Below are 27,694 nucleotides of genomic sequence, written 5' to 3'. Positions count from 1 at the left end.
CTTTACATTTCAATGTCATTAATAGATTAAAGTATTCTTCATAGCCATCGACACATTGCTTATGACGCCTTTTTAAAGGCCAAATACTCGATTGCTTATAAAACGTCACCATTAACATGATCGTCAGAGTAGCGTTTTTAAACATATTTTGAACTCGTACACACACACACACACACACACACCTTATCATATGTGCGATACAGCACTTTCTCTACATGCTTTAATTGAAATAGTGTTACTTTTGTCCATATTATAAAGATATTATATTCAGAACAATCGTCTTCTCTCTTTCAACTTCGCTTTTCAACTTAGCTTTCTACTGCTCATGAGAGGCCGAATCCTCGATTGTCTGAATGTCCCACTAAACTGATGAACACAGGAGCCCTTTTAACTAGAGATATTGAACACACACACACACACACACATATATTCTCTCTCTCTCTCTCTCTCTCTCTCACACACACACCCACAGAAACACACACATTTAATTCATCGTTCAGATACAAAAGACAAATTGAAAAAACAGTGTTTACACAACCTTTTCTGCAGTTTATTTCATTAAATCCATCTCTGCTTATGTTACTGATTGGAAGACCTCCCTTGTACCCCTTCCAACAATGATGTCAAATAACACTAATAAATAGCAAATAAGGGCGTAGCGTGGGATCAGTCATCTCGTTGCCGGAAATCATCCCAATTTATCAATTTTGCGAGAAGTGAAGCGAGCGGGGGGAAAAGACACTTTGGTGTAGCATAAAATTTAATTTCGGTAACAAAAATACAATAAGGTTATAATGCCATATGCTGCCCGAATCATGTCGATATTCGGGCAGCGAGTTGCCCGGATATATTTTTATTACAATGTAATATATGGGGATATTCATGAACCTCGCTGCCTGAACTATCCTGTTTCTGAATCCTGCGAGCGAGAGAAGCGAGCGAGGAATAATACACTTTACTATCTCTGAAATGTTACTCCTTCATAAAAATACCCGAAGTGAGATATATATTTGGGCACTTAGCGGTTTCTGATACTTTGTATCCATGAAGTTGACGTTATTTCAAAACATTCTCGCAGCACCCGGTTGAAAACTCTGTACTAGACTAGAGGACAACATTTGAGTTGTCATAATGTCTAGGCCGGGAGTGAAACGGACACACATTCATACTCTCTCCGTCTCTTTTCCCGAATGTCTTCTATCTTTTACTCTTATCTCCATTTTCTTTTTCTTCTCTGATGTACGCTACATCAAGGACACAGATAGGATCGCCCCCAAAGAAATTTTCGATAATCGTTCCATGCACCTTTTACAACAGTTCTCTCTACGTTACTAATTCACATAATACTACAATCTTTGAAGAGCGTTTTCGAGCAATCTATCTTCTTACATGTATATTTTGTCATTGTTTTTTCCTTTTCCTTAATCTCTCCCATCACTCTTATCTCTCCTTTTTTGACATTCGATTGGGGGGGGGGGCGTAGCTACGCCATTGAATCCCGACAATAATTATCTCTGTTATTCATATTCGGGGTTGTCTCTCCTTACGTTGCACTTTAGTATAGTGATGGTGATACCAATGATCCTTAACGGCTGAAGTGGGACCCGTAAATGGACAGACAATACAATTTGACACATTAAATAAAAAGGGGTCATCCAAAAATACATCAAGAGATAACATTTGGCAGATGTTCATGTGTTATCACGATACAGGAATGTGGAAGGGCAGACAGCAGAGCACGTCTGAAGAAAATCAGACATTTCTTCCGGAGTAGAAAACGAAATAGGGAAAATATTTACAAGGCAAGCGAATCGTTTTAATTTTTCAAAGAACAGTACTATTTGGTCTCGAATGACTGTTTATAAGCTCTTTAGCACACAAGTAATATCAATTTTATGTTAAACAGTATGTCTAAATTTTACATAATACGCATTATATTTGGCATATGATAATAGATATTTATGATGAAAATTATAAAATATGGTATGTTGCAGAGTTGGTACCTTTAAAACTACGATGCTGCAGCCCCCTTAGCATTCTTAAAATTCCGATATTCGGGCATCAACCAACTCATCTTCATATTTGCGCCGCGAGGTGTCCGAATATTCAATTTATTCTGTTTCAACTACAAGAGAGTGTCAACATTGGGAAACTGGAGAGTTGATATTCGCGCAAAAAGTGTCATCCCTCTCGTGAAAATGTACAAGTACGCCTATGATCGTCTCAATCCTTAAACTTCGTGGGAAACCAATAAGACCTCGTAACATCCGGGCAGCCAGCCAGCATCAAGTTGGAGGATCGTTCCCCGCATGTTTGCCTCCTTCTAACGTGAGCGTCTCGGGGCGGTCTAACTCATTGGCCCTCGATGAAAGAACTTCGCCATACTCATCTTCAGAAATCAGCCGCTGGAATTGCGAATCGTAGTCGGAGAGTCGAACGAGGATAATGGCCACATAGCCCTCCGTGTTAGGCTACCGAATTGAATAATAAATTAAATTGTATTAATGATCACCATTTATGCTGAATTCAATACATGTTAATTCGAATTTGATTCTTCTGCAAATCCATGTAAAAACAAAGACAGTCTGTGAAACCTATTTCGAGTACATTTCCCATCCTATAATTGTAATTAGATACCCTTAAAGCTGATGACTAGTTTTGAATATTGTTTCGTTTAAGAAAACGTTAAGTTCTGATACACAGTTCTTATTCATAATTCAAAGAATATAGAATGAATTTCATACGTAAGGATCGTTCTTAAAAAGCCCTGATTTAAAAAATTGACTAAAATAGGATAGAATTTGGACCAAATTAGAGTACCGAAATGTGACGTGATATGGCGAAGTTGTCAAAACAATGGTGTGGTTATTACACCAGCCCTAAACACTGAATTTGCCCTGCTCAAGTCCGTTGCTTGAAATATTTCGCGGTGCACCTTATGTGCAGCCTCTGTGGTTATAGGGCCTGTAACCTGGACGACGAGCGAACGTGACGTTAGCACTTCGCTAATTTATACCGCATGTATATGTGGTCCCGAATACTTATATCTCTGTGCAAGGCCTTCAACTGTATGTAGTTTTTAATCAGATTGAGTCCATTCCTTTTATCAAGACTGAGTCCATTTGATCGTCCCAAAACAAAAAAGTGAAATCTTCTTCTCATGTCCCAAATAACCACCCCTTCAAATAACCTCCTGACATTTCTTTTGTCAGGCAATCGGTTTGCATTCAGTTTTATCTTTCATGAAAATGTCAAGAATTCACAATTATTCATAATGTAGCATATTATAACCTCTTGACAATTTCTTTCATAAGGCGATCGTATTGCACTCAACTTTATCTTTCATTTGAATTATCAAAGAAGTAGGTCAAAGCTCGCTGTTAGATGCTGCATGTAAGTATCGGCTTGCTGTTGTCGTAAAGAGAGGCAGATTGGGGAATCATCCCTTCCCAATAAATGACTCATCACATCAATATATCTCTCTATTATCCATTTACATTTGTATTACTTTAATCGATCGCTGTCTAACAAACTACAAGCATTGTCCAACCATCACTTCATCGCTTCTGGCGACAGTTCGTCTACTCATGTAAAGCTATAAGACTTGATATTCCGACAATCGTTCCTCTTACCGTCATATAATGGCAGTAACGTGGTCTTTGTATTGTTTGTTTCTTTTTTCTCTTCTTCAATATGTTTTGTTGTTCTCATGTCGAAATCAAATCAAAACGCCATAAATTACTACTTTGAAAGTTGCCAAATGTTTAGAAACTCAATGTGTGGTATTCTCGCCAGAGATGCTAGTCATTAGTACTTCCACGATTCTACACACCATATGGAATATAGATACAAATTCGAATTAATAGTTTGGATAAACTTAAGAACTCATTTCCCAAATATGACTGATGACAATTGTAATAAAACATAATGAAGGACCTTGTAATCCTCATATCTAGAATAACGCAGTGAATACATTCAAACACTCGATTGGAGCTGTCAAATAAATAAGAAAAAACAACGAATTCGACCTACTTTCAGTCGGTATTATGCTCTTCTGATGTCTGATCAAGCAATATTCGGTGATCAATAAAATCATAATTCGAAATAGAAGTATAAACCTATATTATCACCTTTTGTGATTATTGCATATACTGTCATGAATACAGCCCACACAACGGCTACTAATACATTCGAAACGCCAAGTTATAGAACACCATCCATTCCAAACCAGTGTACTTTTACGCTCTCTGCCCATGTGATGAATGTGCAAAAGGACATTATTCACAAAAGCCATAAGATAAATGCATGTGTACTTGTTTTCGAGATTTGAAAACAGCTTGCATATATATATATATATATATATATATATATCTGATATATCGTGAAATAAATCGGATCTTCGCACGATCAAATGCTCAGTTAGACCGCTATGACAAAATAATAATAAATAACTAAATTGTAATGTCACCTTTGGATTGGTTGTCTATACGGCCTGAACTATGCAATTTTTCTCATTTAAATTGACGTGCAAAAGTGATGGGTTTTTTTCTTCTTCACTTTTTGTCAACCTGCTAGGATGCATACGACTCAAATTTGTTTAATTAAAATGATTTAAAAAAAATATTAATTAACGATATCTAGAAATATCAGTATTAATATTGATTGGGGAAGGGGTAAAATTTGTCAAAAACATTGAAACAATTGCTTAATTAGGATCATACAATAAATATTCAAAGATTACATGCATGTTTTCAGGTTGTGCATAGGCTCATAACAACATTTGAACGGAAGCGAAATTCAGGGCCTTTTTTTTCCACGGCGAAAAAATAACAACTTTGAAGGAAATTTGAATGGACTTAATTATGGACCACAAAAGAGTGATAAAAACAAAACAAAGAAAAGAACAGGAACATATTTACGCAGCCCTGTTTAAATATAAGATAAAGCAAAACATATGCAATTTGGTGATTACGTACCTTTTCTACGAGTAATTGTGGATGCGAAAATAAAATTTCATTCACTTCCACCAGCTTGCCTTTGATGCAGGAGTAAATGGTGTAAGATTTTCCGCCACTGCAGTGGACCTTACACAGGATGGACTCACTCTGAAGGTTCTGTGCCCCCTGAGGAAAACAATTAGTCCGCAGATGGAAAAATTAGAAATTGAAAGCAAACATTAAAGAATTTTTTTTTTAAAGCAGAGAGGTAGAGGGGAAGAGGAGAAGAGTGAAAGAGAGAGAGAAGGAGAGAAGGAGGGACGGACGGAGAGAGAGAGAGAGAGAGAGGGGGGAGGGAGAGAGAGAGCAGTGGGAGCAAACCATCAGTAATTCGCAACGCAAAATAACGAACTGTATAATTTGACGCAATTCCAAGTACATGTATGGGTTTGACCCTTCAATATATTGCATTTGTCTCGGTAGTTTTCGCTCTTTCTTAGAAAAAGTTATACTCTGGTACTTTATTTATCATGTTCAATCTAAATGGAAAAATGATATTGTTTGCGGTGCATCTATTTGATTTTAGGCTGAATCAATAATTACTCTCCATTGATAAGATTGTCAAAAGAATTCAAAATGTGAAAGAATCGGATAATTAAAGAACAACATCAATTAATCTCGATTATAAAATCACGTCAGATCATTTCATGTCAGATCGTTCTTGTATTCAAAACGTGTATGTGGTTTTAAATCTATTGTGACCGGATCGGGTTCATATTGCAAGGCATGGGTGACGTCATGTCAAATGACATCACGTTGAGCGACTTCAAGCACGTCATGGAATGAAATAGTAGAACACACATCCCTTTATAGAGAGCTTTTTGGGGTTCTTTTTGTACTTAAAAAGGTGAAATAGCTCCTTGCAGAAAGTTGGTCTGGGTAGAAACAATATTATCAGAGCAATAAATACGATGTCTGCGAAAAATCGAAGAAATGAAAAGTAGTTATGAATGTTAAAAGGGATGAAATCGCTAGTACACTTGATAATATTAAGATCCCCCGTCGGCAATAACCATATTTCCTATTTCATTCGTAAAAATAGAACAGAAAAAGCCCATCGATGACGGGCAATTTAAAGGGCAAGTCCACCCTGATATTAAGTTGGTTGTAATAAGAACAACAAATGAGGAGTAGGTCACTGAAAGTTTTAGGAAAATCTGATCAGAAATAAGACAGTAGTTATTTGTGATAAATCTAACACAAATTCATGCAAGGTCCCCTCCAATTTGCTCTGTAGTAATTAAAAATAAAACAAAACAACTATTAACAAATCTAAAAATAACTAGGGATATATTTCCCCCTAAGAAAATTTTTAATTATACATTCAACCTAAATATAATGACTACAAATATGTTTCTATACAGCCCTTGTATAAACAAAAATTAAAAAAAACTTATCTGCGATCAGTTATGCTACAGTCACACGGCCATGTTACGGACCTGCGGATGCTTACGTATATTTCATCCGCAGCAAAATTTTGAGATTTTCAAAATTCCGCTGCGGATCTGGGTATGTCTGCGGATCCTGCGGATTGAATTACGGATGGATACGGATGCTTACGGATGATACGGATCCTTGCGGATGCTTACGGACTTTTATCCGTAAGCATCCGCAGCTACCGTAAGTGGCCGTGTGACTGTGCCATTACATGAAAACTTATGAAATTTTCTGTACAAATTGCAGAGGACCTCGCAAGATAGGTTCGTTCGTTCGTGTCTCCTTAGATCAAGATTAATGTAATCTTGATCTTCGGAGTAAAGATAGGTAAATGTTGCCAATTTGTGTTTCCCTAATGACAACTTCAAAATGTAATAACTTTGCTTTTTTTTAAATCGGATTTTGCTCAAAATTTCACGATTGTTTTTCTTCTCTTTTTCTGCTCTTACTAATACCAGATAATAATTAGACTTCCCCTATAACATCATTGAGTCTAATGAAATCTACTTATCACTGACCGGGGAGGGGGCTCTTTTACTATACCCATAACGTACTGAGAGAGATATTTGTGACACGCGCCTATCTCTCTCAATACGCTATAAGTTTTAAAGACCGTCAATACTACTGGGCCAGAAGGGATTATACCACCCAGCGAGGTCACTGACAGGTGGCTATCTCATCAACTCGGCTCTCAATTAACATAAGAAAAAGAGGATCATGGGGGACCAACAGGCACTGATAGAGGAAGTTTTCTATATAGAGGGAGCAAGTAGCTACAGGTAGGAAAGTGCATGGGGCTTTAATAGCGTGCATGAGACAACAGTGCCCTCGGCCTACTATCCCTTTAAAGGGGGAAGTCTACCATCATAATCATGTTGTTGTTGTTGATTACAATTTTTTGAAAGAATATTATAAAAATGGGACATTATTTTTAAATGCATCCTTTGCACAGTCATTTCATTTTTTTTTTTTTTTTACACAACTCCGTTACAAAATAGATCTATTCCTTCATCAACGACCATTAAAGTGAACCTGGGAGAGAAGCTTAAAGGGTGCACCAGTGAGATGTCAATTTGCGATTGATCGATTACAACTCTCAAATGTAATAACTTTTCGTTATTTTCATGACTTTTCCTCATAATACTTTCACAGATTTTTACTGCTTTCGTTATTAACAGAGTGGACTTACTATTTAAGAAAATCAGGGAGCTATTCCACAGGATTGGAACGTTCAGAACACTTGTGTTTTTAAACGCGTTTTAAATTGCCCTTTTGTGTATGTGTGTGTGTGTGTGTGTGTGTGTTATTATTTGTTTGCCGAATTACTTGGTTTTGCATTTATTTTATTATTATTATTATTATTATTTATTTGACCAATCGGAAAACATACAATGAGTATAACAATCAGATAATACATAGACATTTCATAATACATTCAAACAGCTTTATGAAAATGGAGAGGAGATAGAGAGAAGGATACAATCTGCTGGTCAGGGGTGACAAAAGCAATTTAAATTGCTATTACTCGAAAGCATGTCACCCCTCACAGTCTGCATCCTGGAAAATTAAGAGTAAAGAATTTTGCATGATCGTACTGTTGCTTACTAAAATAGCAGTGGAGTAAACTCTGTCTCCACCCAGCCTCTCTCCGCTTAGGCATTCTGAAAATTTATCTGAGGGTTCTAGCGATTGAAAGTACATGGAAATGTGGCCCAAGAGTTGATCTCAGTTTTCCTATAGGATTTTTCACTAAACGAACATCGTGAATATGTTGGACCGTTGGTCTGCTGGAATGTTCCTGTTTAAAGTCTTTGGGTGGTATTCTCGAAAGCGGCCTAAGTTAAATCAGTGGCCTAAACCTGGTTTAAACCATGGACTATCTTTTTTGCTATTCTCGAAGGTGGCCTAAAGATAAGCCAGGCTTAAATACGTCATAGTTCGGCCTAACTTTAGGCCGCTCAGAGGGCAGGTTTAAATACGTCATAGTTCGGCCTAACTTCGCGTGACGTCACTTTTTAGTTAAATCGACTGTCCGCGGAGAGTGAACGGTAAGTTTTGCATTTGAATTTCTATATTTGATAACAATTTACACTCTTTTGTATGGATAAGCGCTCATGAAAGTTACACCAGCTAATAAAGTATTTGTGTTACTTTCATGTTGCTGTACTGGTGATAATCTAAAATGCTTTTAACTGAATACATTTTGGGGAAACTTGGTAAAGTTTCATGGTGTTCGCAGACCAGTCCCATACGTGCAAATAATTGTCGGTTAACATTTTCGTTTCCAGAGATTGAGCAATTTCTTACCGGGTAATTTTTTTTCTTGGCACTATTGTACTTTCGTACGCATATACCATCTTAACACCACCTTAAAACTATCATTGCTAGACGTAGAAACTACTTTTATAGTGGATTTTTGAGACGCTGTTGCCTAAAAGTGGACTAGCATGCAGTCTCTTTCGTTCGTTAGCCTCTGATTTGGGTAGTGTCGGCTGTTGTGTTGTGGGTTGGAAAGTAATAACTATTTAAGCTAAATAAATGCAAGTATAGAGACAAACAAAATGGAGCCTTCAGAAACACGTGTGGTTGCTTTGGTAGTTTAATCCAGACTCAAAATCCATGTGCTTTTACATGTATAATGTAGTGAACAGAGGACCTTGCATACATTCATTGTGTGTATGCATCTAATAATAATATGAATAACAATGAACTGTGCCTTAACAGCTGCAGTGCATTTCTAAGTGGCATGTTAATTTCAATTGCATGTTAGTTTCAATGAACCTGTTTTTAAACATAACATCGGCTCCTCTCGTTCAGGAGCCGACCCTACCCAAATCAGAGGCTAACGAACGAAGAGACAGAAATTTCGGTCTGGTATCACCTCTGCCTGAGCTGCAGTGCTAGTAGTTGTGGCTGTTGGTGCAATAATTTTCTACAGGACGATGATGATTTTCAGAACCACCCCCCCCCCCCCCCCCAAGAAAAACATTTTTTTTAAACAATATTACTAGACCTAGATTTAAATTTCATCAATAAGAGTATAGTCTAGACAGGTCTAATAGAAATTGAAAGGAAATGGACAGAAGCTTCCTTTTTTGACATACATTTGTTGATAATGTTACAGTAGTTTAGTCTAATAATACTATTAGTTAGTAAACTACAGAGAAAGAGAAATTATAATATCTTATCAAATATCAACATATTTTTCATCTTGATTTTCTGCTATTTCAGGTTCTTTTCAATCGATGCATGGGGATGAAAAAAGAAGGCCTCTCCCAAGCTACGGTGTCCCGCCTTGTGAAGTCCATCTCAATAGCCATTGCCAGGAGATGGGAGCAATACATCTCAATTCCTTCAACAAGAGAGGCAGTCCTGCAGAGTGCAGACCCAACATGAATTTTATAATTACTGCCATTTCCCTGGCGTTAATATGGTCGGTGCTATTGATTGCACCCACATAGGCGTCTCCAAGCCAGTTGGCCAAACACCAGTTATTTCCTGAACAGGAAAAATAGATACTCCATTTTTCTTGGAAAGTCTGCTGGTGAGTAAAGCTGTAATTACGCCTAAATTTTGTAAACTAAATCATGTTTATACAATTTTTATTAAACAGATCTGCTGATTTTATGAATCTGCAGATGTGTCTACAGGTACATTATGAAGTGATTTAAAATTGTTTTGTCTGATGAATGTAGGTGCAATCTACACTCAAACTTTTATTCATTTGAAATCGGCATGAGCTAATATTTTCAGCTCGATTGCCATGGCTACCAGTCACTCCTGACAGTGACAGCTTGGCCTAGACTTCTGGGCGGAACACAAATAATCAACAGTTGATTAATTACTTTCAAATTTGGGTCAGAAGAAAATTCAAACCTACCACTAACAATTATGGACCATATAAGACTTAGAGACCTACAAACTGCAGTACAGTATAGTGCAGTAAATTTTCATTTTACTTTTTCCCTTTCACGAAGCTCATTTTGGGAGATAACATAAACAAAGACAATCTTTGGTCTAATGCTAGATGGAACTAAAATGGAAAAGTTGGGCTCTAACGATTAGGGCCTTGTAAAATCTCCATTCCAGGCTGCGTTTACATCTAGGTTAGGCCAACTGTCGGCTGGTTATCTAAGTAAGATGTAGACCTCTAGACTTGATTTTAGGGAAGGGACTAACTTGGCTATAGACTTTAACTACTTAGGGCTTTCTTAGGCCATGACATAGCAAGTACAACTTGGTGCAAGCATATTTATGAGATAGTACTGCAAGAATGTGTATGTTTGTTCTTGACTTTAAAAGAGAAACCGGTAGTCATTCTGTAAATCAATGATTACTAGTAACTGAGTGGGGAGGGGGTGCCTAGTCACTGCCTACATGAAAGGCGCCTTAAGTTTTTTTTTAAAGTTAGAATATGATTGACACTATAACTAAGACCAATTATCAATGGAGTAGATCTTTGATATTTTAATGAGGTATAAACCTTTTTATTTTTGTTTCAGGATGATGTTTTTCTTCAGTAAAATAAATGAAGTCAAATTCCCTGATAACTGAGACAAATTCAGAGAGAGGAAGGAGAACTACTGAGCTGCTGAATATCTGACAGGTAGGCTGTACGAATAAGTTGTTGTTTGTATGCCCAGGTACTTCAAGGATGGCATTTGTTCATTCATATTTTTCAATCAATACTTTCATGTAATTGATTATGCACTCCACTTTTACCACAATGTACATGCAAGACCTTTTTAATGTTTAACATAAATAGGTTTCAATGTGCTTCCTTTCATTCTTTTCTCTTTTCATTCAACAGACATACTTGCAAGGACTATGAAGTTCTACTTAGCCTCTTCAATGAACCAGACTCCATCTGCTGTAACTGTGACTGCATGGGGATCAAAACCTTTGTATTATAATCCTCATAACATGAAGCTATGGTAACAAACAAGCAACCATTGATAAAAAGCCTGATATGTCCTTGTTGTGTATGTGAACCACAAAGCAACCATCACTCATAAGGATGTTTTTATGTACATCAGATGTTCATTGTTTCACTGGAAAAATTGTGATTTAGAATCATTTAAGAATAATTTAAGAAATCATGTTTCATGATGTGTTTTATAATATAGTGCAAGTCATGAAACACGGCTCAAAAGTAGAATATGCTTTGTTTTAAAAAAATGGGAAAAAGTAATGTAACAAATACATAACATTTAATTCTAATAGTTTCAAGTAGCAGATTATAAGGGTATTGGAGCTTAATATTTGACCTTCAATTTTATAATCGTATTCATTGTGAATTACAATCTTTTCTGTTTTAAGAAAAATAAATAAATTGAACATAATTGTTGATATGTTATATACAATATTCCTTTCATATCTTTTGATTTTAAGTGTGTATACTGTTGGGTTCATTGAATTATACATGGAAAAGTCTTGAAATAGAACAGTGAGAGAACAGAGAGGGAGAGAGAGAGAGATAGAGTAAAAGAGAAAGGGAACCAAATGAGAAAGAACAATTTAATGGTGAGAGAAATAAACAATGATGTGAGATAGTGTGTGTGTGAGAGAGAGAGAGAGATAGAGATGGGGGGGGGTACAGTGCCCCCTTTTTCAAATGCCCCTTTTTCCATAGGAAAAGAGCCCCTTCCCCTTTTCACCTCTGATAAGTGCCCCTTTCATTTTGACACGCGCCCCTTTTCCTTTGACAAGTTTCCATTTTCCTTTGCAATAAGAGCCCCTTTTTCACTTTTAAGAAGTGCCCCTTCACCTCTGATAATTGCCCTATTTAAATTTGAGAGGTGCCCCTATTAACAACAAATGCACATTTCCTTTTTTTAAAGTGCCTCTTTTTCATTCTCATAAGTGCCCCTTTTAAAATATGTTCAATGCCCCTTTTCAGGTGTGATATGTGACCCTTTTCACCTCTGATAATTTCCCTTTTAACAATGATAAAATTCCAGCAAGTGCCCTTTTTGTTGGTGCTGCCCCCCGCTTTGGAAGTCGCTCCGCCGCCCCTGGACGTCATATTGCTCAAGTTGTCAAAGTGATGCATCCTCTCCACACTGCGCGCATGTATTGTCTTAGCCCATTGTCTTAGTGCATTGTGACGTCATATTGCTCAAGTTATCGAGGTGATGCATCCTCTCCACACTGCGCGCATCCATTGTCTTAGTGCATTGTGACGTCGCAGCTTCGGTACTGAGCATGTGCAGAAACCGTAACCATGGTGAATAATCCATGGACTAAGTTAGGCCAGGTTTAAACCATGGATCAGTTAGGCCACCTTTCGAGAAATGAAAATGATTTAGGTCAGCGGCCTAAGTTAAGCCTGGCCTAACTAAACCACGGTTTAACTTAGGCCAGGTTTAACTTAGGCCGCTTTCGAGAATACCACCCTTTAAGTCTTGAAACCTTATACATGAGCATTGTTGAATTATACACATGCTGTAGTTTAGACAATAAACATGTATGCCTGCCCAATGTGTCAACATTATGAGTGTCTTACTCAGTGGGGTATATATAAGGGGTGGCAGAGGGGTTACGTGCCCAGAACGACACTTAAAGGGCCGCAACAAAAATAAGGAAAACAAGAAAGAGAAAGGAGAGGAAAGTGAGAACAAAATATTGATCTTAAGTTCATGAATGGATCATGGTTTGAGAAAGAAGTCAATAGAAAACTACATGTACTTAACCCTCATAATAATGTAGACAAAATGATGAAACAATCTGCTGTTCGACTACAACCAAGGATTATTAAAGTTCCAATATTGGGGCAGCGAGATTGAATTAAGTTGAAGTTACATTTTGGCCAAAATGAACATTGTTTATACATGTGTATATAATAATAATAATAGCTCACATTTATAATGCGCCTAATACTACGTTTCTAGGCGCGGAACATATATATACATTTTGATTTTGTTTTACTCGCTTCGCTCGCTTATGACATTCATAAACAAGATGCTTGATACTCAGCCACCAGGTCTACCCCCCCCCCCCCCCCCCCCACATGGACATTTTTTTTATTTTTTGCACACTCACTTCACTCACTCGTGAAATATATAAACAGGATGGTTTGCATTCAGCCACCAGCCCTCAGCCCCCGCCCTTCCTCTCATATGAAGCTCATATTTTGAATACAGTTTATATAGCGACATGGAACCCGTAACATAGATCAAGAGCAAAACAAGTTTTGGTGATTGATACACTTTAATAAGCGAGTTCGTAAATAGCTCGGGACCGCATGACCCCAAAATATCCACAGATCTTTTACACGATGGATACTTTCCACGTGTGCATTTTATAATAATCACTGCCGAAGTGATGGAGGTGCTTCACGAATACCTTTTGTTTGCCTCTTGAGAAGAATACTTCCACCTGTGTATCAGATATATTGGTGCATAAATGAATACTGATTACATAACTTTCATGAGCACGATCCGAGTATTCGTCTCAATGGTTTTACAATTTGGGTACGAATGACCTTGATCTGCCCATGCGCAAATCATAATTACGAACTCGCTTATTCAAGTCCACTCAATTACAGGCGTGAACGGTGAAGGTACGTTCATATGCGCTCTCTCGAACTCTTGAGACAATGAGTATGCCCTTCACTACATACTTCAAGGACCATTTGAATAAACGATTGACGCATCGACATACATTAATTCATACGACCTAGTTACACTTCCAATAACAAGAGATGTATGAGTACAAACAGAATATCGCATGCTTAAAGAGAAGTTTGATTAAATATGTCATTAAAAAAGGTAATTTGTGAAAAAAAATTTCCTTCTCTATTCTTCTCATGTTATTGTTGAAGAATATCACAAACATAATCTCCTGAAAAGTATAGCTCGTTAAAATTAATGCACTCATATTCGAAATATGACAGGAAATAGCTGAAAGTGTTTCAACCAAACTGTCATGCCACCTGTTTGTGTAGTTCCATATACTGATTTCTAAGTTCAGTGTATGTGACTTTCCACAAGACTGACTTGGTAAATTTCTTATTGATGATTAAAAAACCTCACATTATACGTCAATGCTTACCAGCTTATGTAATCGACGTTTTCAAACCACTTCCACATAGTTTCTTTCACAATGTAATGGAATGACCAGAACTCAATGCTATGTTTAAAGAAGATTTGAGTACCCATGCAATTTAATGGTGAAAGAGAGTGTCTAGTAGTTATTCCGAATCGTGCCGTCAAAACGAACAATTAACACGTATCGAGTATTTTGGGATCATCAAAAGTCTAAACTTTGCTGAAAGCGACATAGGGTACGTGAGACTATTAACATGTGGCAGCAGCCTATCGCATTTGGGTCCAAAAGTGTGAATCATTTAATACTTGATATTATGGGAGTTCTTTAAAGCCCCACTGTACTAATTGTGGCTACTTGCTCCCTCTATATAGAAAACTTCCCAAATCAGTGCCTGTTGGTCCCCCATGATCCTCTTTTTCTTGTGTTAATTGAGAGCTGAGTTGATGAGATAGCCACCTGTCAGTGACCTCGCTGGGTGGTATAATCCCTTCTGGCCGAACTAGTACAGACGACCTTTAAGAGCAACCCTTTCCATGGAACAATGAATATGCTGAAAGCATTTGATTTTGTTCCTCATGAGCAAAGGACGAAAGGTAAATCTCAGGAATTACCTCCCATTATCAAGAGAAGTCAACCTTCTCTTAAAGATGAAGTTGTTCTGGATATGCATGCGATTGCATTGTAAAAGAAACTGTCTTTAAAGCGATTGAAAAAGGTTGATCACGTAGCACATAAGTATTGGTGTATAATGTGAGGTTTTGGAATCATCAAAATCATAACGAAAACTGGCCCAGTCTCACTGGGCCAGTCACAAGCACTCTACACGGAAATGTATATTATGGGACTACACAAACATGTGACATGAAAGTGCAGTCCACAAGCTTTAGCTGCTACTTGTTACACATACAGGTTTATTTCGGATAAGAGGGCATTTGAAAAGCTATCCTTTTAAAGGACATTTTTGTATATGATATACTCTTTCACACTAACATAAACAAAGAGTTGAAAATCCCACAAACTATTTTTCAGCTTTTTCCAGAACTCAACCTTCTCTTTAAAGGGGCCGACTTCGAATGATAAGGGTCATCGTGTCCGCTAGGGTGGTCGCGTTACACGACCTTTCATGAACCGAAAGCGGAATATCACGCGACCTTTCGTAGATTTGCCGTGGGATCACAAAGTGTCGGTCAAATTAGACCGAACCATTTGTAGATGAGAGGGATTTATTTCACAAATATTACCCCCGAAATTTCGTGAATAAAGGGGCATGTTTTCACAAAGGTCGGGGTACGAGACAACCCGACCCGACCCGATGACCCGAAGATTCGAAGTAAGCCCTTGAACATTTACACTCTCTTGAATGACTCATTTAAAAAACACGTGACCAGAGAGTCACTTTCACTCGCAATCACGTGATTTCTACACCACTTGATAAACACGTATTTCAATACAATTAATCAATGACAGAGTTGGTAGGATGAGAACTCAAGAGAAAGTTGTATGTCGGTTTCAATAAATATGTTCAGTTTATCCGATTCATAGTGGTCACTGAAGGTCTTCTTGGCTAAGACTTCGGTTAGCACATTCCAATAGATGTCCAAGATCTACTCTTCCTTTTATCTACCATTCTGTCGATTCAAGATAAATAGCAGCTGATGACGGCAATAATATCATTAGTCATTATTAGCAAACACCGTACATAACAAATAGTCCCCAAGTACACATCCTTCAATCTGTTATAATGCTTTACAGATGCATCAAACAAATGAGGACAATCAACAAGTTTTAGACATTTTTTATATTTTGTTGTTGATTACCTCTATAACATTACAATTGCATATCTAATGGATAAATCATCCGATAAGTTCTTTCTTTAAAAGAAATGTTGGATGGGATGGCGTGGGTGTGCTTGCGAGTGATAACACACATCAGTTGCAACCTCTGAATGATTAAAAGCATATATATATTGTATCTCTAAAAGTCACAGTTTTCGTGAAAAAGTGAACATGATGAAAAATAAATAAAAAATGATGGGCACAAATTTATACATTGAAGACTGTGAAGGAGACAAATGCAATCATAACGGATTAATGGCGAGTCTGGTCGGTGAAATATATAGGGATGGGATAAATCAACAGATCCATACACTTTCCAAAATTCTAGATTTACAAGGTTATGATGATGATTAGCTGTCAAGAAATACGATAATGATTACAGTATCACGCCCAAAATAAATCAATTCAGATGCGCTATGGAAGGGTCTCATGCACAATAGAATGCTGCTTCGACATTTACGCTAGCTTCAATTACTCCGAGTATTACTTCGTCAAAGATAATTATACATGTAAGTTTAGGATTAGGGTTGCAATCGGGTTTCAGATTAGGTTTAGGGTTAGGGAAATAGATGTATTATTCGGTCCATGGTAGGACCAAACAAAATTCTTCGCATACTCAAGTAAAGGCTATAATTAATGACATTCACATATAATGACCTTTACCTTTTTGTTCTTGCCTATGACCTTGTTGTCCATTCTATTTGTATTAGCGGTCACTTGAAAATCGACCTTTTCAACTTTCATCTTGTCGCGAACTATAGGGTGCCCTCCAGCGACTGTTATCACGCATATTCTGAGTGAGAGAAGAAAAAACAAAGGGAAATCCTTCAGTCTCGTTCAGTGGTTCTTTGCAATCAAGAAGGGTGTCTTGGCCACTGTAATATTGCAGTTTTTAAGGGGGCAGATGGATTGTTAAAATACAACATTGCGGTAAGTCTAATGCGTATTATTTCACCGATTATCTTTTGCAAATAAAAACAAAATCAGAGCAGGTAGTTTTTATTTAATGAAAAAAAAAAAATCGAAAATGATAGGAAATACTTTTGAAAGATCAACCCATCAAGGTACTTTCATCAGCCTTGTCCATCACATTTTGAAATGATTGTGAGAACGTTACATTGATGCATTACGTAATGCCAACATAATGTATTTGGGATGTACAAAAGGCAGGGTAGGCTATTTTGAAGGTGCCCTAGGTTGGTTTCTCGAAAGTATTTGTGATCGAGTATAAGACAACTTAATAAGAAAGTCATGAGTTTCTTGATATAGTGGCGGAATGATTTTTTTTTCTTAATTTCAAATATTTAATCTGTTTATAAAAACAAAATATACCCTTTTTCGGGGGGGGGGTGCTGATGTTCTCCTTAAATTTCATTCATTAACAAAATATATAAACAAATCGGCAAACGTATGCCTAATATGGAAGACCGTAGTCGAAATCCAATTCAATACACAACTTCAAAGTAAACAGTGAGAGCTCTCATAAAATTTACGAAAGGAAGCGTCTACATGAAATTCAAATAAGGCTTCCCGCGAACAAGATAATCAAATATAATTGAAAAAGGACATTTGCTTAAACGTCCGGAAAATGACGTCACTCCTACAGAGCACATTACACATCTCCCACGTGAGCAAGCATTCACTGATTAATGACGTCACGTTTATCCATTCATGATTTGCTTTCATTCGTCATTATTGACATTAAGCAGAAATAGACGGCTTACGAAGACCAGCAGCGCGTCGATGAGCGTATGATGTCATCGGCTTCCCGCCGTCTAGTCTAGCTTGTTGCTTGGGGAAACAGCATCAGTTGCTAAAGCAATTCGTCAGTCGCATGAAAAATGTCAGACTAGGGTTTAAAAGGGAAATCCAACCAAGTTGAATTGTGTGAAAACAGAGAAATCGAATACATTTAGTCTGAAGCCCGTGAAAGGATATAAGAAAATTATATAGCATTAGCCGCTTTTATATTATCTTACTAGATAAAAGTAGCCAGACAAACCACTTGCAGTTAATTAGAACCCCGGTCAGGTGATTCAATCAAGATTCTACAAATTACGGTGCACATTATCCATCAATCTCAATGAGGTTAGCATCCTACAGGGCATGTATCTAACACATGGGTGGAGAGAAGCAATGCAGATAAAATGCCAAGATCAAGTGCAGAGCCGGAGCTCGAACCAACGACCAGCTGTGCAAACCTAGTCACCTTTGCAAGTTACCGCCTGTACGACACTTCTTCAAAGTTATAAATTCTTAAAATGTTACGATCAAATACAAAATAAGGAACTCCATGATTACGATTTGGCGTGAAACATATCTCTCTCTCTCTCTCACTCTCTCTCTCTCTCTCTCTCTCTCTCCCTGTCATTAACCTGAAAAGTATCAAAGAATTAAAATCCCTCGTCTAGCCTAGGTTGTACATATAATTTATAAGGTAAACTGCCATTTTATACAAGAAAGGTAGGAGAATTCGTCATTCTGTTTGCTCTTACATGTAGGTCCTACCTATAAAATGGAATCGGTACATCTTCTTTACTGATAAGAAAAAAGAACTTTACCCCCCCCCCCCCCCCAACCAACCACAAACAAAAAGGGAAAAAAAATCTTCAAGATAAAAACTTGAAGAAGAAAAAAAAACTTGAAGAAAAAAAATAAGAAAAGAAAGTGGGAAAATAAGGGTGATAAAATATGCAAGTGAACGTAACAAGATTTTTGGAAGAATCTTTCTTTCTTTGATATGTAGCTTTCTTGGTGGGCGCCCCGCGAACTAATTATTCGAACTGATGGCTCAAAGCCTCAAAGGATTAAGGTGTCAGTCTCATTACCGCCGTGGCTTCGAAAATTTTGATTGGAATTGGTGACCTTCGTGATCGAATGTTCATAAAACGCCACGGTTTCCTCGAAAACGACTTCCGAGATCTTACATTAGTTTAAGAGATGAGTGACCAACGGGTGTACGTGATAGCGGTTTCGTTTAGGGATGTAATCATGGTAATTGCGAGTTCGGTGATAGAGTACATGCAGAGGATGTTAGACCGACATGATCATTTTGGGCGAGGGTCACACTAGTTACCCTACTTCTCACACCCCACTGGTGGTCGTAAACATGCTCTGCCAACTTTAGCTCAGTGCTATATATCGTTAAAGATGTAGGGTTTTGGGTTGCAATCGAGTTTTAGGTAATGTTTAGATTTTAGGGTTCAGGTAGGATTAGTGTAGAAATGACCCCGGAGCAATTTTGGCCGGAGCATGTATCCTAGAACCATCGCATTCCCTCTTTCCTTCTCTTTCTATTTCGTCATCTCCCTCCCCAGCTCTCCCTTTCGACCTTTCCTCTACTCTCAATCATGTTTCTCCTCCCCTCTCTCGTCTCCCTTCCCTCACTCTTATTCTCATTTCCCCTGTCTGCTTCCTTTTACCCTTCTCTATTTTCCCTTTCCCTTCTATTTCTTCAATCTTTTTCTAATATCTCCTAATCCACATTGTACTTTTCTTTTCTCTTCTTTCTTTCCATCCTGTTATAGACATATATTTCTAAAAGCATTTAGCACAGAGGCCTGTGCATTGCAAAAATGTTGTTCATTTCTGTACCTGTAAGATTCTATACAATTATCCTCCGGCAGTAGAGATGGGAACAAACTAATTTACCATAACACACAATATGCAAAAACAAACACTGCATGTCACAATGACTATTAAGAGGGTATGCTGGTGGAAGACAGAGACTTGTCACAGCAGAAATAAGAGATAAACCTACAACGATTAACACTGAAAGAGATACATAGGCATATGACAAAATAAATGAAAGAGATGAAATTGGCAACTTATAAAGATAAAAACACAAATAAGGCGATTTTTTTTTATAATCGTGTTTTTGAGGCCGCCCGCTTTTTAAAAAAATGAAAAAACACCAAAAACCAAACATACTGCTAAAGTTACATTTTTCGGGAAAAATAAAATAGAATATAAAAACTGGCGGCCGCCTGGCGATAATCTTGAAAAATAGCCCGGTCGGACGGACGTCTTAGAAAATGAGCTGAGCGGCCATTTTTTTTTAAAAAGGGCCTCCTCCTATCATTTTTTCAAAAAGGAAGCACGCTAAACATGTTTTTTAAAAAATTATTTAGCCTATACAATAACTGCAAAGTCCTTGACTCTTTATGAGCACAAAAAAAGTAACAAGTCGTTAGATTTGTTGTAAGTAAACTTTTCGTGTGAGAGATATATTGCAACGCGTGACATCACTCTACGAAAGCAATGTTTTTTGTATGGTGTGCCTTTTAAAATTTAAAAACATATAGTTACTTACTTGTTGGAATGTTGGAGAATGCAAAAGTCTTCAGCTGTTTTCCCATTCGTGTCTGTACAATAGAGGTATACAAGATCGTAAATGTAAACATGCAAAGTGAAATACACAAATGAACTACAAATAAACATCTCTCCTTTACTACAAATACATACCTTCCAGATGTTTTCTGTCATAAATTCATAATTATATTGTAACTGTTTTTCACCAAATTTGGTCCATCTGATAAGTTTGTCGTCGTTGTTCTACTAGACTAATAACACTAAAATAAACAAATAAATGTATTTATCCATCCTCAGATAAACTGAAAATATAAAGGGAACTTACATGGGTACAGGAGAACATTCACTTCATAACACTGACTAACCTGTTCGATATCCCAGTTATTCAATGACACCGATTCAATAGACTGAACTAATAATTGCATTGTGCCGAATGGCTTGGAATCGGTCGATTTGGAGTCGGTTAAGGCGCCTGTTGTACAAAGTAGCAACATGAATGGCGATAGGTTTTACAAATCAAACCTAAAGTGAAGGTACAAACAGCAATGAGAAGTATTGGATGCTTAATTAAATCTCAATGGCTCAGTAGCACCACCAAACAACCTCCAAACCAACCGATTCCTGTTCAATAAGAGGGTTTTATTCGGTCCTTTGTTCGTCTGGTGTCGGTCTTGTCGGTTTGGCTTAGGTAATACGCTGACTTGGGAGAATATAGCATCGAGCGATATTTCGTGTCACATTGTCGTTCACAGGTGCCATTTTCATTAATGACAATTTGCTTTAAATTGAATCAATACCACGCGGCTGTTGTTTTCGTGTTGTGACATTCACATGCAGGCTTTTATACAAAAACACGTATGCTATTTACAGGCGCGGATCCAGGATTTCTTAGGGGAGGGGGCCCAACTTTTTTTTTTTTTGCTCCCGAAAATTTGAAAATCGCGCCGGCCGAAAAGTCGCTCAGGGGGGGGGGGGGGGGGGAGGGGGGGGGAGGGGGGGTACAGAGCCCATTTTTTTTTTTTTTTGCTCCCGAAAATTTGAAAACGCGCCGGCCAAAAATTCGCTCAGTGGGGGGGGGGGGGGGGGGGGGGGGGGTAGTGAGCACATTTTTTTTTTTTTTTGATCCTCAAAAAAAAATTCAATTTGCACCCCCCCCCCCCCCCCCCCCTTGAGCGCCAGGGGGGGGGAGGGGCCCAACCCCCAAAAAAGGTAAAAATCACGTGATTTCAGGCTGGATCCGCCACTGGCTATTTATGCATTACTGTATAACCGATATCTTGAATTTTGAAACGAATAGGATACAGAAATGCGACAAATATTGATCAAATTTTAAAAAAGTTTTCGACAAGGATGAAGGGTGAATATATTTTGTGAGTTTTTTTTCCCCATCAAAATAGGATGTTGTCGACGGTAAAAAAAAAAAGTTCCGTAAGTATCGCTCGTTTGACAATGAAACTAGAGTATCAAATATGCATATTTATTTATTGAAACAAATGTACAAGCACATCTGGCTCTTCATGCATCAACACTGAATACACTGATTTTCATCTGATATAACAAAGAATACAAATACATCCACACATGTACAATGGTAAATAAAAGTCATAACATCGACGACGATGAAAACAACAACAACAACAACAATAAAAAAAATAATACAGTAATAATAATAATAATGTTAATTATTATAATTATAATAACATTAGTTCGATTGCCAGTGAATAAAAGAAGGCTGAATATTAATCACTCTAATTTCAACAAGCTCGCTCGAGCATTCAAGAACTTTCTTTCAACCAGAATACCAGATGACATTTAATTTACATCGGTCGAGAGTGGCACATGTATCACGAATACAAAATGTTATTTTAATTTCAATTACATCTTACTAACTAGCCTACTCCTCTAGAAATCAAGATATTTACTTAATTCAATTCAGGTTGTGTTCAAAAATACCAATACATAGGCCTATTGTTAGATGATCGTATTTTAGAATCACCATTTGTAGAGTATAAGGGGGATTAATATTATAGGATTTAATCAAAGAGAACAATATGGGCAAAAAACTTTCAATTCAGGAAATATATCATGATCCATTTCCACTCTCTATTTCATATTCAAGTCCTAGGTATGTCCTATACGTTACCAAATATTCATTAGTTGTATTATGGAATTGTGAATATAAAATGACATAGAAATATAATTTGATTTTGCCTATGTCAAGCTTTAGTAGGGCTATCAAATTGATAAAGAAAGTCATCAGTCTTATAGTTTGGGGTTGGTATCTAGTAACACATGGGACAAAGAGCTTTGACTCGGTCTCATATAAAAGTAAAGACTAAAAACAAAATATCACAAAAACTAGTTAATCAAACATGAAAACAAAATAATAAAAAATTGTCATCGTTAAAAGCAGACTTGTAATTGTTATATAAAAACGTCTATAAGACTATATGAGATGAGAGAAAATCTCTATCTGAGTCACCTCTCTAGTCTCTAGGTCGGGCCATACTGTACACAAAATATATGATAGTAATGTATGGATTTAATTTCACAACGCCCATTTGCAACTCTTTAAAATGAAATAACCAGGAAATAACCAAAAATGAAACTTAGAGAGTGAATCAATTCTCACTAGATTGGAGAAGTGTTATAACTTAACACTGTCTCGCCCTAATGAAATTAACCAGACATGATCAGTATGGCTAATATCCATATGATTTGTCCAGGAATTTTTTCTGTCGTTTCAGCTACATGTATCTCACAACACATTTTTTTCAACCACTTCACAGCCCTCACTACACTTGTGAAATCATCTTGTGTCATTATCAACTTGGAAACCTGAAAGTCATGGCCGAATGATAGATGAAGAGTCCCTGAATCAGGTAAACTAGCTACTGTAATGTAAGTAAAGTAAAATTGGCCCTCATCGATTTCAAAATGTGTTCATTTTCAAGTAGATCTAGCGCAGAACACTCCAGCAAAGCATGGAGTCAATGCTAATGCTTATTGACCTCTAGTGCTGTATACTTGCTGAGAGGCAGCAATTGCACACAATGCACACATTTGCACACTAATGCACAAAATGAATACGTAGTTGCTGATCGGCAAGTTTGACAGTAGACATACGATTTGAATTTTCAAAGTATTTTTTTCAAACATCTGTAAGTTGAAAAGATTGTATTTAACTGCTATTTTATCGGTGTCATCATTGTCATTAAAGTACCGATTTTTGAGTGAAATCAGTTGAGTTGTGTACAGTGGTGTTTGAAATGTTGAGAATCAATTGAGGTCGTCTAAAAAAAAAAATTAATACACAGCCAGGATAATAATGCGGCTATGTGTGGTGCAGAGATGAATTCTTGACAAAGTCCCACAATTCCCACATGATTGTGTTTGGTCCATTGAGGGCAAAAGTATATGGGCTTTTTGCCACTGCATTAAACTTAATACAGCAGCCGCAACATAAATAACATACAGAACAACAAACAGGAGGCCTGTACTTCGAAAGAATAATATATATTAAATGACGAGAACAAAATAACAATGAGAAATTAATGATGATTAGAATCTAGATTCTAGTCTGGGTCTAAATTTAAGGGAAAAGGAAGACGGAAAAGGAAAAGAAGAAAAAAGGATGGAAATGAAAAGAAGGAGAGGAAGAGGAGGAGAAGAAGAAGGAATAGGAAGAGAAGAATGAGAAGAAGGAGAACAAGAACTAGAAGAGGAGGAGGCGCAGGAGGAGGAGGAGGAGGAGGAGGCGCAGGAGGAGCTGGGACTTAGGAGCATTATTACAAGTACAGCAATAGGTGGGGTAGACCGAAAGCTTCAGTCTCTATACCGTCGGTTGTTCCACTGAGACTACGTCTAGCTCCACTAGACCTCCACTAGACCTTCTAGTCTACGCCGAAGGCAAAAATGATTATGAAGGAAAAACTGTGATAACGCCATTACGAACGTGTAGATGGCGCACAGTTTTTCCTTCATAATCATTTTGCCTTCGGCGTAGACTAGAAGGGATGAGATTGACGGCAGCGAGAGTTTAACATGGCTTGCAAGATTTTCAACATGGATGTCGAGCATTATGGCATAAGAGGAGACACATTACATTGGACTATGTCGCTACTTTCCAACAGGCAGCAAGCAGTTGTTGTCAAGGGCTCCCGGTCATCTTGGATGCCTGTTACCTCTGGGGTACCTCAAGGTTCAGTGATCGGACCAGTGATCGGACCAGCCCTCTTTTTGCTATACATCAACGACATCACTGCAAATATCCAGTCCAAGATGCGCCTTTTTGCTGACGATAGTGTGATCTACAGAGAAATTCACACTAAGAATGACACCTCCATCCTTCAGCAAGACCTTCAAACCTTGTCTGACTGGTCAGCGAAATGGTTCATGGCTTTCAATGTCAAGAAGTGCGCCTCCCTTACCATCACGAGGAAAAGAACACCAATACAGCATGACTACCAGATTTCCGACGAGATAATACGAGATAGACAAGTACAAGTATCTCGGGGTAACTGTAACCAAGGACCTTCGATGGAATACACACTGCCAACTCCTACTGAACAAGGCCAACAAAACCCTTGGGTTGCTGCGGAGAACCCTGTCACCATGCACCAAGGATGTGAAGTCAAGAGCATACACAGCCCTGGTTCGACCGCAGCTAGAGTATGGCGCTGAAGCCTGGAACCCCCACACTTCTGGTGCTGCCGAAGGTCTGGAAAGGGTACAGAAAACAGCTGCTCGTTTTGTCTTCCGCGACTACCGAAGATCCACGTCAGCTACAGGGCTTGTTTCCCAGCTGGGATGGGATAAACTGCACACACGTCGTCTTCTAGCACAAAGCACCATGCTCTTTAAAATACACCACCAGCTAGTCAACATTTGTCTTCCTCACCTCATAACCAAAGCTACATACATCAGCAGAAGAGACCACACACTCAAGCTCTCTGTTCCTGAGGCAACAATCGACTCCTACAAGTACTCATTTTACCCCCGCACCATTCGCATCTGGAATCAACTACCATTCACTGCAGTTACTGCCCCAACAGTTGCTGCTTTCCAGATGACCGCCCTCCCTGTCATCAGAGGGTTGGAACCTCCTGTAGGTTCCAGAATGCTGTAAACCATACAGCAGCATGATTATTTTTACTTGCACGTCACTATTTTATTGTATAAAGCAATTGTACACCCTTTTGTTGTCTGCACCTTCACCTGCTGTCACAACACATCCCATCCCAGTATAGCTTGGAAAAGCTGCTTCAGGGATTACCTCATCAAGTATCAAGATTTTGACCCATAATTTCCTTAAAAGGGACCATTAAACAGATTATTTCATCAAGTTAGTAAGTGGAACCGATGTATTATAGCCTAGGCCTAATGTAAAATTGGATATGCACGAGGTAAAATGACATTTTGGGGGATTTTGGGGGCATAACAATACGGCCGTGGCAAGTTTGTTCATGTTTGTGGGAGGGGCCTAACGGCTAAAATCTAGCCGTGATATCTTCAACATAGGCTGGCATAGGCGATCGTTCTGTCTCTATAACCGGAGGTCTAGTGGAGCCAGACGTAGTCTCAGTGGAACAACCGACGGTATAGAGACTGAAGCTTTCGGTCTATAGGTGGGGCTACACTGACAGCATATATCATCGCCTCACATGTAGCCGATCTAATTTAGTGTGCTTAACAATAAATACCAGTAATCTATCACCAACAAATAATAACACAATGTAATATCTTACCGATCTGATATTTTGCAGTGAAATATCTTTCGAGAAAAGAGGGGAAAACCTCATGTTTGATGGTCTTGTCTTCTGTCACACTTTGCACCATGGAAGCTGCCATTTTGAATGACTTGTATTTGTCTGCAGAGGGCGACATCAGGCTTTTGATCGAGACAAGTTATTGATCATGCTCGAAATGTTAAATTATGTCCCTTTTTTCTTCTTTCTCGTCTTCGTTTATGATCTCAGGGTCTTCTTCTTCTTCTGCTGCCTCTAAATCTCATCCTCCTCATCACCTTCTTATTTTTCTTTTGTTTTCTTTCTTCTTCTCATTATTTCTTCTTGCTTTTGTTCTTCCTTTTCTTGTTGCTGTTAGTGTCCTCGTTGTTGTTCTTCTTGTTGTTCTTCTTCTTTTTCTTGTTCTCCTTCTCCTTCTTCTGAAACTTCTTCCTTCTCCCAAACTCCTCTTCTCTTCTTTTCTATTTTCTTCTTGTAGTTTTCCCTTGTATGATTTTAGTAATTTTTTCATCTGGTAAAATGAAGAAAAACAATGATGTGAGGGGGTTTTTTTTACGTTAAATTTTTAAGCCGATGGGCATAGTGAAATTATCGAGACCAATAATTCTACCTTCATTTGTCTAATCATAAGTTTGTTTATCGGAAATTCAATATTTTGACGACAATTCTCGCACAGGTAAAATAACAAAGGGGTGAAAAACACAACTTAAAACTGTTTTTTTATACTGGCTGCGGTGTGTAAGCGTTTTCAGACAAAATGAATCACTAACAGTTAAATATTATCAAAGGAAAATTTACATTTTAATTTTGAAAGGTATTATTTTGGAGGTATATTGTTGTTGTTTCATATAGTCTTTGTTTTCTCAGTTACGAGTTCGTTTTCCTGCTTGTTTGTTTTTCGTTCAAAGTAACATAGTTTACAGACGAAAAGAGCTTCTTTGTTAGCCTGAGGCTAGGTATCCCAAAATATCCACAGAATATATTTTATACATACAAATTGAATAACAAAAACAAATCAGATGTTCTTCTTGTCTAAATATAAAAAGGAGGTATTCGTGTGTGAATGAAAGTATTTCCCCGATGTTACCTTTAACTAAAAAATGTTTGTACATCAATTTTGTTTTGATGGCATGATAAACTGGTGTCAGGTGTCTCTTCAATTGCAAAGTACAGCTGAAAGAAAGGAGTTTCCCTCATTGTTAAGGTTAATGGAGATTCAAATACACTCAGCAAAACAGAAATTGGGCACTCATTATTGTTCAACTTTCATAAAAACCGTCAATAAAAATAATATTCTACCAACATCAATTCAAATAAA

At 37.7% G+C, this 27,694-nt stretch overlaps 1 protein-coding gene and 1 long non-coding RNA gene across 2 annotated transcripts; one reads left to right on the top strand and one right to left on the bottom strand.

The window, feature by feature from the left end:
• Positions 1 to 528: 528 nt before the first annotated feature.
• LOC115918843 (protein Abitram-like) lies at positions 529 to 26,748 on the bottom strand. Its single transcript, XM_030992312.1, has 5 exons — positions 26,377 to 26,748; positions 20,631 to 20,682; positions 16,982 to 17,111; positions 4,977 to 5,123; positions 529 to 2,471 (listed from the first exon to the last, which is right to left on the bottom strand). Exons 1-5 carry the CDS (start codon positions 26,513 to 26,515, stop codon positions 2,286 to 2,288), a joined length of 654 nt encoding a protein of 217 aa, XP_030848172.1. The 5' UTR covers positions 26,516 to 26,748; the 3' UTR covers positions 529 to 2,285.
• LOC105447058 lies at positions 9,671 to 11,950 on the top strand. The gene is made up of 3 exons (XR_973964.2): positions 9,671 to 9,978; positions 10,937 to 11,040; positions 11,245 to 11,950. It is a non-coding gene; the product is annotated as an uncharacterized LOC105447058 (long non-coding RNA).
• Positions 26,749 to 27,694: the final 946 nt, after the last annotated feature.

Source organism: Strongylocentrotus purpuratus, unplaced genomic scaffold, assembly GCF_000002235.5.
Source record: "Strongylocentrotus purpuratus isolate Spur 01 unplaced genomic scaffold, Spur_5.0 spur5_contig_846, whole genome shotgun sequence".
Lineage (NCBI taxonomy): Eukaryota > Metazoa > Echinodermata > Echinoidea > Camarodonta > Strongylocentrotidae > Strongylocentrotus > Strongylocentrotus purpuratus.
Note: the sequence above shows the minus strand (reverse complement) of the source record. Positions and strands in the feature narration are given on the sequence as shown.

Excerpts from the sequence above, each read along its gene's own strand:
- LOC115918843 (XM_030992312.1), bottom strand. The coding sequence starts at position 26,515 with ATGTCGCCCTCTGCAGACAAATACAAGTCATTCAAAATGGCAGCTTCC. Across the intron at positions 20,683-26,376 it reads CACTGCAAAATATCAGATCG|ACACGAATGGGAAAACAGCT; the intron begins GTAAGATATTAC and ends TCTATTGTACAG. Across the intron at positions 2,472-4,976 it reads CACAATTACTCGTAGAAAAG|CCTAACACGGAGGGCTATGT; the intron begins GTACGTAATCAC and ends TCAATTCGGTAG.